The sequence below is a fragment of the Monodelphis domestica genome, chromosome 6, assembly GCF_027887165.1.
Source record: "Monodelphis domestica isolate mMonDom1 chromosome 6, mMonDom1.pri, whole genome shotgun sequence".
Lineage (NCBI taxonomy): Eukaryota > Metazoa > Chordata > Mammalia > Didelphimorphia > Didelphidae > Monodelphis > Monodelphis domestica.
This window is the reverse complement of record NC_077232.1, coordinates 56,698,066-56,716,759: the sequence shown is the minus strand read 5'-3', so window position 1 is coordinate 56,716,759 and position 18,694 is coordinate 56,698,066. Positions and strand designations below refer to the sequence as shown.

Genomic DNA, 18,694 nt, shown 5'->3' with positions numbered 1-18,694 from the left:
AAATTTTTTAATGTCACATGACTAGAGAGAATGTAACTCTAAAATAGGAATGGCAAATCTTTTAGAGATGAAGTGCCAGGTCCTACCCCCACTCCACCTCCCCAGACCAAGTGTCATTCCCCCTCCATTACCCCACACAGAGGAAAGAGAAGGCTCTCCCATTGGGCTGCTGGACAGAGGGGTGGGTGATATGAGAAAATGTCCTCGGATATAGTGGAAAGGTAGAAGGGGGCAGCTCCATCCAAGTCCCTCTGCCTTTCTAGTAACAACTTGGAGGGAGGGTAAGGTGAACACGTGCCCACAGAGAGCACTCTGCATGCCATCTTTGGCACCCATGCTATAGGTTCACCATCACCACTCTAAATTGTCTAGTTTTTATTAGATGAATGGAGACAAAGAGCCATCTTCTCCTAGAGAGAAGAGATGCAATTCTACACAATAAGAAGATACTGAAAGACTTTAGAGACAAATTCTTCTTTTGTTTATAGTATCTTCATATTCCCATATGTTTTATAGTGTCCTGAGTTTGAAAGTTCTTTTTCATCCATCAATAGAGATGAAGGAAGCTGCCCTATTGTTAGGGAAGTCTCACAGTTAAAAACTCATTACCATTACCATTTATGGACCTCTTAAGAGATATTTGTTTTTTTCATTCATCATGAATCCTTTCTGCTAGGTACTATAGGACATATAGAAGAATTACAAGATATGCTCTTTTCCCCTGAGGATATCATATTACCTATGGAAAAATTAGCAAGAATTTAGTAATATGAGTAGAAAGGAATTTCAGCATGTGGAAAATTGGCATGAGGGTTGGGGATTGTAATGTTTAAAAAAATTAAGATTGTAATAAATATAAGAGAAAAGTAGATGCCAAATTTATTACTCAAGTGAAATGACTTTATAGCAATTTATTTATAAAATGATGAGGGAAAGAGTAAGGTAGAGAGTAGAGAAGGTCACACTAGATAATTACTCTGGCCTGGTTCAAACCAGGCAGGACTCGTTAACCCTCCACCAGAGAACCATAAATTGGAGGTTCCAGTGGTGAATAAGGCAAGGGTTCCAGCCACAAGGCCTCTTCCAAGACAGGGGGACCTCTCTGGAAGCTAGTCTCTTCAGGAGTCAGTCTTTTCACTCACCAATGTGGTAGTCCTAAAGGAAAATCCACGAGCAGTTCAATATTCCAAACTGGAGTTTCTCCAAGGTCAAATTCGAAGGTAACAGAGCTCCTCACAGGAAGTTGCAACTACATTTAAAGACCCTTCTTTGCATTACTTCCTGTGCCTACCTTCCACTTTATTTGGACTGATTTCAGTTTTAGGATTTTCTTAGGAATGCCCAAAGGCAGTCAGTCATTTCTGAGTTGTCCACCAATTTAGCACATGGGTTGCAGACCTCCCCTCACTTAAGGAAATGTGGGGCTGTATAAATTTCTTGTGATTAAATCTAAAAGTGGGCAGGGGAGAGTTAATCCCATCCTCACAGGATAATGAATAGATCTGCCTGTCTGGGGCAAAAATTATGCTAGACAGAGGAAGAAAAGTCAAGATAGCTAGAAAGAATGAGACTATATTATAAAAGTCTTGACTATCTCAAGAAATCACAAAATCTCATAAGCTACATCGACCAACCCATCCTTGAATGAGAATTTCCTCTCTAACCAATGGCCATCCAACCTTTGTTTAAAGCCCTTTAGAGAGAGGAGAATCCAATGCTATATAAAGCAGCCCATTTCACTTAGGAATGGTTTTAATTATTAGAGGTTTTCAAATTTTCCTTACAAACAATTCTAATTCATGTCTTTGCCATTCAGGTCTACCCATTGCTTCTAGTTCTCCCATCTGGGATCAGATCTAGGTAGTAATTTTAGACCCAATTGGATAGGCACAAGGAGACCATACCTAGAGACTCTTTGTTACACTCATGACAAAGAGGTCATTGCCTCCAGTGAGCACAATAGATCAGGCATAATTTTTGTAACTCCTGTTGGCTCCAGGCCCATGGATTAGCCTTAGGATAGATACAGAACCGAGATACAAGTTGCCTTAGGATTGATATGACCAACTATATTAGCTAGTAATGAAAAACCCTTATTCAATGGTGTATTTGCTGCCCATAAGATAGTGGTTCAGCTGTTGCAATGATGTCAGTTTGAGTCATGCTTATGAAAGTCCAATTCCCATAATAACTCTAAAGGAAACATTTAGAAGAAGCATGTGACTTATTAGTTAGTAACTAAAGAATAAGGCAATGGAGAACCCTTGAGAAATTCAGTGTGAAGTCCTCTTTGGTTTCAAAGGGGCCACTCAGAAAAATGGTTGAAAAATCTTTCAGACAGTGAGGATATAGAACTTGCAAAATAGCATTTGGATACTGGAGATTCGAGATGGTATAACTCAGCAAAAAAACAAAATGTAAATCTAGCACTCTCTGGACTAACTACTCTTTTTAAAAGAAATTAACCCTTTCCTTTTATTTTAGAATTGACACTAAGCATCAGAAGAACAATAGGGGTGAGCAACTAGGGTTAAGTGACTTGCTCAAGGGCACACAGCTAGGAAGTATCTTGAGGCTGTAGGAGAGAAAAACTATGGATTGGCTTTAAAAGGAAAGGAGGAGAATTTAAACACAAACCCATGCCAGTAAAAACTCCCAAGACCCTTTTCTCCTTTAAGAATCTTCTCCCAGGATTTGGGTCTAAATTCTTCTCCTTTCCTTTTAAAGCCATTCCATACTTTTTTCTCTATCCTTTAACACTTATGTTCCTACAAGCTCAAATTTGAACCCAGGACCTCCCTTTTCTAGGTCTAGCTATCTATCCACTGAGTGTAAAATAGAGATTTGAACTCCAGACTTCAATCCCCAGAATTCCTTGGTACTTCCCAGAATTCCCTATAATCACACTTGAGTCCCCACCTGGGCGAGATCACAATTTGTATTTAAACTGGCTATAATGCCTACTTTGACCTCTCTCTTCCTCTACTCAGACATAACAAGATGTAGTGAGTAAGATGTGAATGGGCTAATCAGCCCTAGGCACGTGGTTTATCATTTTGTATCCTTGATTTCTAATAATCTTTAATAAACCTCTTAAAATATAATAGTTTCTATTACTAGAGACTAAATTTAATTTTTACATGAGTCACCTAGCTGCCCCACTAACTACTTTTTTTTTAAATCATTTTTCTCCTTTCATCCTAACTGATTTTTTCTGGGGTATTTGAAGAGATGGTAATGTTTTGTAATTAAATTGTCTTCTCTGATACCTTTCCTAAGGATTGTTTGTGTTATAGGTCTGTTCCATTAATTCTAGGATAAAGGTTTTTAATTTGTGTGTATATGTCATGAACTTCTTTGGTGCAGTTGAAACCTATGGATCCCTTCTCTGAATAATGTTTTTAAATGCATAAAATGGATACAGAGCCAAAGCAAACAAGTCTATATTTGGTGACTATTGTTGGTCAAGCACTAGTACAGTGCTTGTTTAGTTTAGTACAAACTCTGGGCAGTTCCTATCCCAGAGGAATTCAGTGTCTAATGGGGGAGACAACATGCAAAGGACTATGTAAATACAGGTGCAGTGAATAGAGCACTGGGATTGGAATCAAGAAGACTCATCTTCACCTAATAGCTGTGTAACCCTGAGCAAGTCACTGAACCTTGTCTGCCTCAGTTCCTCATTTGTAAAATGATCTGGAAAGAGAAATGACAAAGCATTTGAGTGCTTTTGGCAAGAAACCCTCAAATGGGATTACAAATGAAAAATAACTTGTAAATATATGAGATATATTCAGCATAAATTTGAGATAATTGAGAGGAAAATCACTAGCATTGAAAGGGACCAGGTAAACTTTCTTATAGAAGGTTGGATTTGAGCTCAGACATGAAGAACACCAGGGGGATGAAGAGAAGGAAAAAGAACATTCCAAGCATGAGGGACAGGAAATATATTGTCATGTGCTAAGAAGTAGGCCTGGATCACTGGATCATAGGAGTAAAGTATAAGAATACTAAAAAGGAAAGAAGGGTCCAGGTTGTAAAGGGCTACAAACAATCAATTATCTTGAAATAAGAATGTATTTTTCCCCCATATAAGTTCATTGAGCCCTCAAAATCTATTCATTGATCGAGATTTAGAACCCTTGCAACAAGCATATAGGATCTAGAATGGGAAAAGGTCTTAGTGACAACATAGTCTAGTGATGAAGAACTTTTTGCAAGGACAGGTGATGTCCCCAGGTGTGTGTGGAGAAGGGGAGGGGAGCAGCCAAGCTCTGTGCTGGGGTGACAATGGGCATACCCACAGAGAGGACTCTGAGTGCCCCCTCTGGCATGTTTTCCATAGTTTCACCACTATGGAACCTAGTCTAACCCTCTTATGAAGAAATGAAAATGAAGAAATTGAGACTTAAGGAAAGAGAGAGTCACATAGGCAAAAAATATCAGGTCAACTTGTCTACCGTATGAAAAGCTCATAAACATCCTCAACAGATAGCTGTCCATCTGTCTAAGCTTAGCACCAAGTAAGAGAGCTTCTTGGCAAACATAGGAACATTTAACAGATTTGATGCCCATTCTTCATCTGTATCTTCTAAAGCCATTTAACAACTATTTGATGAAGATGATGATTTAAGAATCACGTGCCCTGCCAATTAACTAACCAATGTAACAGAAAATAACACTTCTGTAAGAATTGTGTCTATTACATGCTATGGGAAATACTTATAAGACATGGTACCCAAATTAGTTGGCTGTTTTGTTCCTTGGAACACATTGATTGTGATCTAAAACCTCTTGAAACATATTTCTTCAAGTAAATTAATAAACTATAATAATTTCTAAAATAATTATCCAACAATAATATAGATACCCCTTCCATATTACAATTTTCCCCATTGTGGTTTCAATACATTGCAGGTCAGCATAAAGAATTAAATGGGAATTTTTTGGGAAGCCTTAGATAACGCACAAAGGTCAATAGATGATATAAAAAAGTTTAGAAACTTGAAAATGCATAAAATATAGGCATTATCTTATATGAACATGTTTAATCATCTTTTTTGAAGTTAAAACTAAATAAAAGCTAAATTTTCCCAAAAGAATGTAAAAACCAAGAGATAGCACATAATGGCTAGAAATATAGAGATATCTTAAAAAGTTTAGTACCTCATAAATGCATATAAGGTACTATAAACACCCCACAAAAGTAAAAGAAAAAAATTTAGACCTTCTGTATTACAAAGGGAGGTCCAAAATATTTTATACAGATTTTCCAGATGAGGAATGCCATAACCCCTAAACCCTGTGATAGAGAATGGATACCTGTACAAACGGTGATTGTATCCTCCAGGCTTGCCCTCAAAAGTCTACTCAAGTCCTAAAATACCTAACAGATAACCAGACAAAGGCTGACATTAAGAAGATCCAAGCTCAAACTTTAGAAGAGAAATTAAACTTTTAAAATATTATCCTAAGCGACAGAACTAGGAGAAAGAAGGGATGTTGTGAAGAAAAAGCATTAGGCTTTATATAAGGGGAAAACTTTTAACAATTAGAACCTTCCAGAAATGGGATGCTTCGGAGGGAGAGAATTCTCTTCCCTGGAAGTTTTCTATCAAAGACTGAATAAACATTTGCACCCCAACAGTGTTGTAGAAAGGGTTCTTTCTTAGATAAATACTGAGTTAGAAGTCCTCTGTGGCCACACAACTAATAAATGTCTGAGACTGGATTGTAACTTAGATTTTCCTGACTCTTAAGTCCAGTTCCATCTATCATACTTTCCAACATTTTATTTGTACTCTTGCTCTCTTGCCTCCTTTCTAAAGATCCTCATCTTTCATCCTCTCCACTATTAGAGCTCTGGTTAGGAAGAACCAGGGATAGTAGTAAGAGATATAAAATATGCTAATCAAATTGGTAGGTAGGAAGTTGGTAGGGTTAGCTTGATATGAAGGATGACAGAATTCAGATGCCAAAGGATTTCTATGGACTAAAATAGTGGACTAGATCAGAAAAGTATAAATTGAATAGGTAAGAATCCAGATAGGCTGTGATTTCTTTGTAGAGGGAATTGCCCAGTGATGAAATTCTCTCTACCAATGCAGCATGGCACCTTCTCTGCTTAGTCTTAGTTGCCAAGTTTCAGGTCACTGAAGATCCAGAAAACAAAGTTCTTAACATTACATTTCTTGGTACCATGCAGAAAAAGTTTTAACATCAGAAATAGATATGGTATCATCAATGGAAATGACATTAAAGAAGATATTTTACCATCTGTTTGGATTCTACATCCAGAGGACCACTGGGTCTTTCCATCTTACTTTCTGCTAAAATTCTTTTAGGGGGGCAGCTGGGTAGCTCAGTGGATTGAGAGCCAGACCTAGAGATGGGAGGTCCTGGGTTCAAATTGGGCCTCAGGTACTTCCTAGCTATGTGACCCTGGACAAGTCACTTAACCCCCATTGCCTAGCCCTTACCACTCTTCTGCCTTGGAACCAATATACAGTATTGATTCCAAGATGCAAGGTAAGGTTTTAAAAAAATAAACTACAATACAATCAAATAAAATAATATTCCTATAGGTAGGCTCTCTCTATCAGAATGTGAGCTCCTTGAGAGATCATATTCTATTTGTGTCACTGAACTTTTTTCAGGCTTTTATTCATTCCATAAAGAGGGGAGCAAAGGGAAAAAATTAAATACTTATTGCAACTAGGAACGGGGATTAGTCTGAATTTACATCGGGTTACAAAGTACATAGCTCTAGATTTATAGGGGACACTAACTTGTACCTTGTGTAAGCCCTGCAAGAAGAGAATGTAAATGACAAGGATCTCTGGTTTTAAGTGGGTCAACTGCAGGGTGAGACACAGGTTGGCACCAACTTGGGGAAGAATAACACTGTTAGGAGATCCCTGGAATATACATTTAACTCCCTGTAGCACTTTAGTTTATTTATTTTTTAGTAGCAAGGTTTCAAAATGTCTGAAATCACTCTGTGACCCCACCCTCTGTGTGATCCTGTTCTGATAGACAATGCCATGTTTGTAAGGTTCTTAGAACATTACCATTCAGTGCCCTGGGCATTTCATGCAAAGTGCCTCGGGATGGCTTGGCAGCATCACCATTTCATAAGTAAATATTTACCAGACACACCTCTGGTCTTTTAGACTTCTAGAACTAGACATGCATTTCTTTAAAAAGAAAAAGGAAAAAAATCTCAAGCTTTAATTTTTTTTCATCTTTTTTGACCTTATTAGAATACTGTTATTTTTTTTTAAACCCTTACCTTCTGTTTCAGAATCAATACTGTGTATTAGTTCTACGGTAGAAGAGTGGTAAGGGCTAGGCAATGGGGGTCAAGTGACTTGCCCAGGGTCACACAGCTGGGAAGTGTCTGAGGCCAGATTTGAACCTAGGACCTCCCATTTCTAGGCCTGACTCTCAACCCACTGAACTACCCAGGTGCCCCCCCCCCCCCCGCTAGAATACAGTTCTATAATAGTAACCTGTATCATATGTTTAAAGTGTTACTCCATAATGGGGTGGGGTGGGAAATGACACCTGATCCAGACAGATTGATAAGAGAATTCTATTAAACTTTTAAGGAATAAGTATCTTTACAACAATTGTTATTCTTTTTAAAAATTTGAGAAAGAAGACACTAACAAATTCCTTGTGAGGCAAATATAACCCTAATGCCTAAACAAAGGAAGGATAAAACAGAGACCTACAGACTAATATCAATGAAAAAAATTAATTTTTTAATTAATAAACTTTATTAAAATTTAAATAGCATCCTAAACCTCTCCTCAAGTATTATTAAAATGAGGAAAGTCTTCTTTTGATATTTGTCTTCTCTGACATGTGAAAATATATTAAAAAATCCTTCCCAAACCTATTAGGTCCAGATACCCATATACAGGTATATCCATACAACTAAGGACTGAGTTCTAAAAGAAGCATAAGTGATATCTGTTGAGCAATAAGCCTGATTCCCACCACCTTCTAGATTCTATGAACAGCTCATCCAAGCCTGAGTTGAGCCAGGAATGCTTGTGTTTCACAATCATAGCAGCCTATGAAAACTTGGCTCCCTGGGGAGATTTCCATTCTTCCTAGTCATTTGCAGGTGTGTGTGTGTGTGTGTGTGTGTGTGTGTGTGTGTGTGTGTGTGTGTGTGTGTAAAGTACAACTGAGTATACAGATCTCCTTTTGAGAGTTAGGAAAATGGAATATTTACAAATAGCATTTAATTTTGCTACCTTTGGGAATCTAGGAGGGAATTCATACCCATTGATAAATATTTTTGTTGTTCAGTCATTTTTTTCAGTCATATCTGACCCATTTGGGGTTTTCTTGGCAAAGACACTCGTGGTTTGCCATTTCCTTCTTTAGCTCATTTTATGGATGAAGAAATGGAGGCAAACAGGGTTGTGATTTGGCCAAGGTTACACAGGTAGTATAAAGTCATAGAATTCTATATCTCTAGGTGGAAGGGACATCAGAGGCATTTAGTCCAAATCATTTTACAGATGAGGGAACTGAGGCATAGGGAGGTTACAACTTGACCAAGATCACACAAGTAGTGATCCAAATAGCAGAGAGATTTGAATCCAGGTTTCCTGGCTTCAGGTTCTGCTATACTACACTGCTGCCATATAAATAGCCCACCTGATTATTAAGTATTTGACAACCAGCAAGTTTGTAGCTAATTATTATTATAACATGTCCCCTGTATAGTGTGCCTCCAAGTCTACCAAATGTTTTCCTTACAACAACTTTGTGGAGATTCTATAATTACTATCGCTGCTACCATACAGATGGTACAACTGAGGCAAGAGATCAGATGATTTGCCGACACCAAGATATCTACTATATATCACAGCTGGAATTGTACCAGGTCTCCTGAGTTGTAAATTGATTGTTGTTTTCATTATGTCACTACATCATGGCAGCTACAAGTGGGGAATGTCATAAACTCAAGTCAATATTCCAATGGAGTTCCAGTGCAAACTCAACTCCATCTATGCCTTCCTATCTCATATGACGCTTGTCCACATCCACCTATAAATCCATCATAGCCCATCTTCTCTCTTTACCTTTGAAGGAAGCATTGTTAAGCGCCTACTTCATTCTAGACTCTGTGCTAAGCTCTGGATATACAAAGAAAAGCAAAAGTTAGTCCCCACCCTGGAGGAGCTCTCAATCCATTGGAGGAGATGATATGCAAATGACTATGTACAAAGGAGCCTTACACAGGATAAATAGGAAATAATTAACTGAAGGAAGGCACTGGAACTCAGTGATTTGGAAAGGCTTCCTGGAGGAGGTGAGATTTAGCTGGCATTTGAAGGAAGACAGTGGTGGAAATGAGAAGAGAAAGCATTCCAGCTATAAGAGACAGCCAGTGAAAATGGCTACATCAGACAGAAGGAAAGTCTTGTTTGCGAAACCACAAGGAGGCCAGCATCACCGAATCAAACAGCATGTGGAAAAGTGTAAGGTATAAAAAGACTGGAAAGTTGGGTGGGTGGGGAAGGAATTATGAAGGGCTCTGAATGCTAAATAGAGGATGCTGTATTTGATCCCTTAGGTGACTGAGGACCACTGGTGTTTATTGAGCTGGGAGAGTTTTCCCATCTGACCTCAGAAAAATCACTTTTGTGGTTAAATGGCATATGGAGTAGAGTAAGGAAAAAACCCACAGGAGGCAGAGCAGATGTAAACTGAGGGGGAGATCATCTGTTTGGGATGTGTATGAGTGAAGGAGGTATCTACACTGATAAAATTATCAATATGAAATAAATTGAGGGGCTGGAGAACAGAGACACAGACAGAGAGTGAGGGCAGGAGAGAGCAGGTGCTCAAGGCAATGCTAGACCTGTTTCCTCTATAATTCAGAGGAAAACTGTAAGCCTTGGAATGTGAGAACTGCAGGGGCGGGAGGGTTTTTTAAAAATCAAAAGGCAATTGTGGACAGGCAAATCCAGTTGGTATAGGGCAGCACTGGCAAAGGTTTTCAAGTTCACGTGCCCAAACTGCAACTTCAAGCTGCCTGTGAGCCCCCCACATTACCCCAGAGAGCAGAGGGAGGAAGTGCTCCCTTTGGGCAGCTGGAGAGAAGGACAGAGCATGCAAAAAATGATCTCAGGTACTGGGAGGAGGAGGAACAGAGCAACAACAGAGTGCCGGCTGGGCACGCACGCTAATACTTTGCCAATGCTGGTATAGGGGATTACTGAAAGATATATTAATAAGATCTGAATTCATTGATTCTACCATGAAGAGAGCTATGAGGTGACAGGGTATGGACTGGGCATTCTGAAGTGTGGACTTAATTCACAATTATGTTCCCGATGTGCTCAGTGATTTTCTGTAATCAAGTTTAGTGTCATAGTCACAGTGTCATCCATAGATCTAGAGCTGGAAAGCATTTTAAACATTATCTAGTTCTATACTCATTTTCATGTAAGGAAACTGAGATCCAGAGGAAAAAAAATAACATATGCAGAGGTAAATGGCAGACCTAGGATTCACACTCAAGTCCCCTGATTCCAAATCTAGCGTTCTTTCTCAAACATTGCAAGGCTTCTCTTTCCTGGGCTTTGCCCCTTTATCTGCAAAAATAATGTTAAGAATTCCAGATTCTGCCTTTTTCATTGCAATATTATAGAGAAAAGTGATTCTGTTTCAGTTAAAATTCTAAAAAATGCATATCTTGGAATAAAAGAAAAAGAGCTTTATAGATTCATAGCATCATCATCATTTTTCTTACTTTCATAATTTAGATGGTACATCATAAGCTCTGTATAAATGCTAGTTATTATTGTCTGGGGCAAATTCTTCAAAGCAGTCAGACTCAGCTGTATGAGGAAATGACATTATTGTATTATTGCAAAAACATGATTTTGGGGATATGTCCAGAGTTTTAAGGTATAGCAAAACAAATGAAACCCAACTAACTGAGGTAAAACCATCCCAGTTGCTGACATAACCAGCTTTGATCTTCAGTTTCTAGTTGTGCTTTATCGCCTCTCAGAAGAAACATTTTTCATTTTTTTTCTTTTGAGGTTTTAAAAAATATTTCTAACTAGAACATATGTCAGTATTTTCTGTGTGTGTGTGTGTGTGTGTGTGTGTGTGTGTGTGTGTGTGTGTGTGTGTGAAAGGAGGAATGCCTGGTCTTTTGGCCTGGATTTATTGGTCAAATTAATTACTGACATTTATATATGTTTGCTTTAAAGACACTACTTCAAATCTCAAAACAACCCAAGCTATGGTTATGCCCATTTTAAGATGAGGAAAGAGAATCAGAGAGTTTAAGAGATTCATCCATTGTTAAGAACCAAAGACAACATTTGAAACTAGGCTATGAAAGAATTTTAGGGGCAGCTAGTTGATACAATGGATAGAGGGCAGGGCCTGGAATTGGGAAGACCTGAGTTCAATCCAGCCTCAGATATTAGCTGTGTGATCCTGGGCAAGTCACTTAACCCTGTTGCCTCATTTTCTTCATCTATCAAGTGAGCTGGAGAAGGAAAGGGCTTTGCAAGAACCCAAATGGAGTCATGGAGAGTAAGAAACAATTGAAACAACTGAATCACAACAATATGAGAGAGTTTAAGAGATTTGCCATCATAAAAATCAGAGGTAGAATTTGAACCTTGTTCTTCCTGAATCTAAGCCCAGCATTCTGTCCACCAAATCATACTGCTTTCAGATATTCTGGCTCTGTCTCAGGTAACCTGGGGAGCTATTTTCTAAAGCATTATTAGCTTCATACATATAATACTATGCTAATATCTTTATCAGCCCTCATTTGAGCACTAATTACATGGGTAAAATCATGGAAATAAAACTAAAGATGCTTGTGTGTCTTCTTGCTAAATCCATATAACAGAATTATAAGCCCAAAGAAATTGTCATTATCCTTATTATCATGGCAATGAGCTGACAAAATATTCTCTGTTCTTACATTAGAGTGGAATAATAATCAATTTTAAGCAAAGGAAGAAACACTCCTTGAAATTCCATCAGGTAACATAAAATTAATCAGATGGAATTCAGTGTTTCATAGACTTGAAATTCTTTCTTCCTTTTATCTCTTCAAGTATTTGACAGCAAACTCCTTTCTCTGGTATGAGAATTAGAGAACCATGACATTTCTCAAGGGTGTAAGGTGGTTTCATTAGATACCTAATTAAAGAGGGAGTAAGGAAGGAGGGAAATTCAACAAAAGTATCGGGAGTTTGAAAAGAGATAGAGCTGCATCATTGAATAGCTGACCTATTTGAATTGATGTGGAAGTGTTGAGTTTTTTTTTACATTTTCATTATTTTTTTCCAATTTTTTGGTTATTTCCACTCATGTGCACTTCAATAAAAGTCCACTATGTTGTTCTAAGTATTTAACTAACTATAGTGTTCATATATATTTTTATTTTAGTTTTACTGATGATTTGTTTTTATCTCTAAATCTCTTAACATGCGTCCCCTCCCAACCTAGCATCCCACAGGGAAGAAAGGGAGGGATAAAGAGAAGGAAAAGGAGAAGGGGGAAGATAGAGAAGGGAAAGGTGGGAGAGGGAGAGAGGAATCATTTTGTGCTATTCATGTTCAGGTCAGGCAGGGCTCTCATGGTAAAGCCAACTAGAAAACCTCAAATAACCAGATTGGGGGAAGGGAAATTCTGGTTAGTTCATGGACTCGGGCAACGGTGGCTGAATTAGAAACCCTGTTGTGTTTTGACCCTGGTAGAATCTCACTAAAAAAAGAAAAAAAAATGCTCCATTTTGCAGATGAAGCAAGATGATCCTAGGGAACATGGTGGAATTGTTGTATATACTGAATTTTGCAGTAACTCAGAGTTATCCTTTGTAGCTAGTCATTGGCACTGTCTTACACACCTGTTAGTGTGAGACTAGCCTAGTGAGATAGAGGGGAAAAACAAAAAGCAAGAGACAAAAGTTACAGAGACAAATGTAGGTTCTATAGAAGGGAAAACTTAAGTCATTGGAAATTGGAATGAATATTTTACCTTTAGAGAGAATAGATTTTTGCTTACTAAGGTTCATAGGCTCATAGATCTAGAATTGAAGGGAATGTAAAGATGATTTAGTTCATTCTTCTATTTTGTAGATGAGGAAAAGGAATATTAATATCTTCCAAAGATCTGTATTCAAATTCTGTTCTTAAACACTTATTAACCAGGTGACCTATGGCAAGTAACAAGTTCTCTGTGGCTCAGTTTCCTCACTTGCAAAGTGAGAGGGCTAGACCTGATGACATCTAAAATTCCCTGCAGCATCAAATCTTTATGAAATTGTGCCCAGACACAGGTCAGGCAGAATGACCTCTGAAGTCCTTTTGACCTCCAAGATTCTAAGATTCTATTTATTGGAAAGTTGAATTTTTAAATAGAAGGGCTTATTTTCTTCTATTTTTATCCTTATTCTCCTTAAAATATAGTTTAGCCAGAAAAATAATCAATTAACAAAGATTTTTTTGTCAATTGAGATCTCATGAAATGAGATTTTAACTACATAATGACACTTTTTTCCTCCTTATTTCTTCTCTATATAATCAGGCAACAAAAAGATTCTGGTTTGGAAATCGAGATCCCACTTTATCTAAACTTTGTCAGTTTCTCAAGGAATTACACTTGGCTTTTCTCCTTCCATCATGAGCAGTTTATTATTTTCAAACAGCTTTGCATAACAATGACCAACTCTTGTTCCCAGGCATTGCCCACTGCCCTAGACTTTAAACTATTCCCCAATGTGAACAATTCATCTGCTGCTCCATCATTCATCCACACTGTGTGCATGTGTCCCTGCTTAAATTAGTATTGTTTAATCTAGATTTTCTGTAAATAGTGCCATTGAATTCAGAAAGTAGGTATCATAAGTTTCTTTGCCAGGGAATGGTTTTTGAAAGATGGTATCTTTTAAGAAATTTGCCCTTAAACACCAAAGAAAGGAAATAGAGAGGATTTAGAACATACTTCTTTTCCCTCTTCTCTGGTCCTTCCTAATTTGACAATAATGATAACCACTGCCTTTTTTTCCTCCATTCAGTTTTAAGATTTAGAAAATATCCTGGGGAAGCTAAGTAGCACAGTGCAAAGAGCATGAGACCTTCAGTCAGAAAACTTGAGTTCAAATTTGGACTCAGACACTTCCTAGCTGTATGACCCTGGACAAATTACTTAACCCCAACACTAGACTTTGCCACTTTTCTGTCTTAGAAGTGATATTAAGACAAAGTAAAACTTTTAAAAGAAAAAGTGTCATTTGCACATCTTCCCTTAACCGTATTTCACAGATGATGAAACCAGTCCTTTGGTTGGTCCCAAATGGCAATCATTGGGCCCTTTAGTTTAAGACTTCGAGCAAGGATGTAGGCTTGATAAAGCTGGCAGGAAATGTATCTTAGATGTGACTATATGTGATATCCAGCACATACAGGCAGCTAACAGAAAACTCTCCAAAAGCCATTCCCCAATAAATAAGTCATCAAAGGATACAAAGAATAGTTCTCAAAGGATAAATTGTAAACTATTAAATAACATATGCAACATTGTTCCTTATCACTTATGATAAGAAAAAGGAAGATCAAAATATATCTGAGGTTTCCCCTCCCAGCCAGCAAGCTGGCAAAACTTTGTATCCCCAGCAGGTAGGAGAGTGCTTTGTTACCTAGTCATCGACTTCCTCATTGATATTTACATAGTTCTTTTAAGTTTTACAACGGGCTTTACATTTATCATCTCATTTGATCCTCACAACAATCCTAGAAGGTAGGTGCTATTATTATCCCCATTTTACAGGTGTGGAAACTGAGGCTGAGAGCAGTTAAGTGCTTGAGGCAGAAAATGAACTCAGATATTCCTAACTCCAAGTCCAACAGTCCCAAGTAGCTGCTATAAATGCTTGCTGATTAGTTTATGGTTTTAAGTGCAAAATGCTCACCTTGGTTTCCATGATTTTTTGTGCCCTATTTTCATTTTAAAGACATTTACAATATAAGCATAACCTAGTCTCAACAAAATCATTGTAGTTATCTCCCATAAGCTGTTGTTGTTCAGTCATTTTCATCAGGTCTGACTGAGTTCCATTGGGATTTTCTTAGCAAATATTAGAGAAGTCTGCCATTTCATTCTCCAGTTCATTTTATAGATGAGGAAACTAAGGTAAACAAGGTTTAGTGACTTGCTCAGTTTCACATAACTAGTAATGTCCAAGGCCAGATTTGAATTCAAAAAGACTCATTTTCCTGACTGTAGGCCAGACACTATCCATCCTGCCACCCAGCTGCCCATAAAGTTGTATTGAAAAGATGAGGACTCATCTTCCACTGGAGAATGTTCTGGTCAGACTGGTACTGAGTAATTTTCCTTATGAGTACTCTACCTCTAGAGAACATTTTAAAGGGAAAGTCTTATTTCTTTCTGTGGGATACATATTTTACAAAAGAAGGGAGGGGAAAGGATAGAGACATACTGCCAGCTACCAGTCTATCCAAACTATTCAATCAAGAATAGCCCTTTAATTGGTTGATTTCAGTAACCAGGATTGCATTCTAGAATGTTGTAGAGTTCAATGTTTCTGCAAAAGGGACCTTGCTTGGAAAATCTATTTCTGATTCCCTCCATGGAGAAAGGAAATCTATTTTTGGTTTATTTGTTGCCTTTTCTAATCTAGAGGGGAAAGCTACCCTTATTACATATTGGAACCTCTGGTGATTGGTCAGCAAGTAGATTCCTTCTGCTTAAATACAACAGTGGAAAGAATTAAGTTACTGGGGCCTGACTGAATTGTCAAATGGGGATAACCTGGCCATTTAAATCTTTCTCTGATTCTTAAATTTGGAGAAATTTAATATATGCATGATGGAAGAGGGTTTCCATTGCTTGTGAGAGTTGGAGGAAAATAACCTTTATTAGAACCCCAATAACTGATTGATTTCAAGCCAGTGTTTTAACCTATTTTGTTACATGGACCCCTTTGGTAGTCTAGGGACCCATTCTTAGAATAATACTTCTAAATGTACAAAATAAACTGGACTGGGTTATAAAGGGAACTTATTACATTCACTATAGTTATAAAAAGTATTTTGAAATATGTTCATTTGTCAACTTGGAAAAACAGAACCACTAAAGTAGCCATAAAACCAAATCTTTAATCAGGAAGGAGAAGGTCACAGAGTCAAGTGCTTAAAAACCACACAGAGTCAATGGCTCTGGGACTCTGGGACTAGATTCTCCAAAGATAATAGAACTTGGGCACTTATATACCTTTTGGTGAATTAAGTACATTTTACACTGACCAGTTGCTGGAAGGCTTGGGATTTTTGAGACTGAAGGGGGAGGCTGGGGTATCAGGGAGTGGTCAACTACAATGGATACGCAAAAGATGGTTCCTGTACCAGTGTTGGTCTTCTTGAGAATGGATCTCTGATACAATGGAGGAAACTTCTAAGAAAAAAAAGGGTGATTGAGGACTTGTGCATTTCTAATTATTCCTATTCAGAGCACCTAATGGATACTTGGTGATCCCTTATTCAGCCTAAAACAAAGTCAGTTTGGGATTTCCCTTAAAGGCAAATTCCCATGGGACAAAGGCCAATTTGGGGTTTACAAAAATTAAGTAGACAGATTCTAGACTAAGAACCCCTAATTTAGAACTAGAAGGGACCTTAGAGACCATCTAGCCTACTCCCCTCACCACTCATTTAATAGAATAGGTTAGACACAGAGATCACACAGGTACAAAATCTAATAGGAAGTAAGATTTGAACAATACCCAATGTGGTGGATAGAGCTCTAGGCCTGGAGTAAGGAAGAATCATCTTTCCAAGTTCAAATCTGACCTCAAATGCTTACTAGTATATGACCCTAGGCAAGTCCCTTAACCCTGTTTGCATCAGTTCCTCATCTGCAAAACAAGCTGGAGAAGGAAATGCCAAATTACTCCAGTATCTTTCCCAAGAAAGCCTCAAATAGTCATACCACTGAAAAGGACTATTCAGCAATCTATCATCTCTGACTTCAAAATGTAGCATTCTTTTTACTATACCACCTAAAGACACCATTTTGGTTTTTTTCTCTTTTTTAGTCTTTTAATATTAAAGGAACTAAAAAGCAGAAAAATGGTCTGTGATATCTTTCATTATTTTTTACTATTTCTGAACTTGCATGTATAAGTTATAAGACCAATTCATTTGTCATGGGTGCCAACTTTTATAATCCTATAATAAAACAATAATGATAGTAACGAATGCTCATAGATTTGCAAAGTGCTTTATATGTGTCATAATAACCTTGGATTGTAGGTGCTATTATTATCTCCATTTTACAGATGTAGAAACTGAGAAAGAGAGGCCAGATGACTTGCCGAGTTCATAGTGTAAAGTGCTCTAAGTAGGATTCCAACTCAAAGTCTTATAAATTCAAACTCAAACACTGACAACCATGACAGACTTGGCAAACCTTCCCACTAGAAAATTATAGCTGTCCTCTTATTCTTTTTCTTTTTCCTTTTTTTTTAATCCTCTTACCTTTCCAACTTAGAACTCTCTTCATGGAACTACCTAGCAGCCCCTTTCTCTTCTGGGATATTTGTCATACAAAGGTAGCCTGTGGAGTTTGCCCTGGCTCTTTTGTCTCAAGAATTCCAACCATTAGCATGAGGTTTGACTTTCAAATTCAACTGATTTCAATTTTTTTTGTTTATTCTGGTAACCTTAAGACTGTGGGTGATTTAGCTCTACAAAAGTAATTTAAGTGTTGATGCTTTAGCATTTTGTTTATTTAAAGGGACACTGAAGCCTGAAAATGTAGTTAAATTCACTTATTAACCTGAAATGGCCCTTTAATGGCAACCTTTTGGGTAACAATTTCCCCTTAATATTTTCTCAATAAAAGGGTTAAGATTCTTAGGCTGAAAATAGACCTTTGGTTTCTCAAAGCCAATCCGACAGGACTGTTTTAGTTCTGGGTCTGCTATTCCATTCAGGCCTGCATGTTTTGAAGCTTTGTTTTGAAGTCTTTAGTTTTTCCCAAGCTCTGATGTCAGATCTCTCAATGGGGTAAAGCTAAACTATAGTAAGCTGAATGCTTCATCAGTACAATACGCCGAATGTTAATGGTGCTAACTGACCTTGGACAGAAGCAAGACTGAATTCTGGGGCCTGGGGATTGCCATGCAGGATGTCATGAAATCCAGTTGGAGAGTTTTAATCCGGGACCTAAAGCCAAGTGTTTCCTTTCTTTTGCAGATCTACACAGACTGGGCCAATCACTATCTAGCAAAATCAGGTCATAAACGCTTAATCAAGGATCTCCAGCAAGATGTAACTGATGGCGTCTTATTGGCTGAGATCATCCAGGTTGTAGGTAAGTTCCCAATTTTATGTTATTTTCCCTGTGAGACACTGGAATCAGACACCAAACTTTTCTGTCTTTTTCAAAGACAGACTAAAGGGAGCAAGCATCAGGGTTCCAGCATCAAACTCCTCAAGAGTAGAAGAGGTTTTAATCTCATATATTAGAATAATTTTATTCATCTAGATGCTAAGGAAAAATATGTGATTTCTCTGATGAGATCACAATTGCAGTAACAGACCTTAGAGGGAAGGGTTGAGAAGACAAAGAAGAAAATAGTTACTTGGTTTTCTTTCCTTTGGTT

At 37.8% G+C, this 18,694-nt stretch overlaps 1 protein-coding gene across 8 annotated transcripts in view; it reads left to right on the top strand.

Annotated features, from left to right (window-relative positions):
* The window catches only part of NAV2 (neuron navigator 2), a 479,248-nt gene that overhangs the window by 120,127 nt on the left and 340,427 nt on the right, over window positions 1–18,694 (top strand). For all 8 annotated transcript variants that reach the window (XM_001368048.4, XM_056802030.1, XM_056802028.1 and 5 more), the window contains exon 2: window positions 18,285–18,402. In XM_001368048.4, coding sequence (XP_001368085.2) covers window positions 18,285–18,402 — 118 coding nt within the window. The remainder of the gene's footprint in view (window positions 1–18,284; window positions 18,403–18,694) is intronic.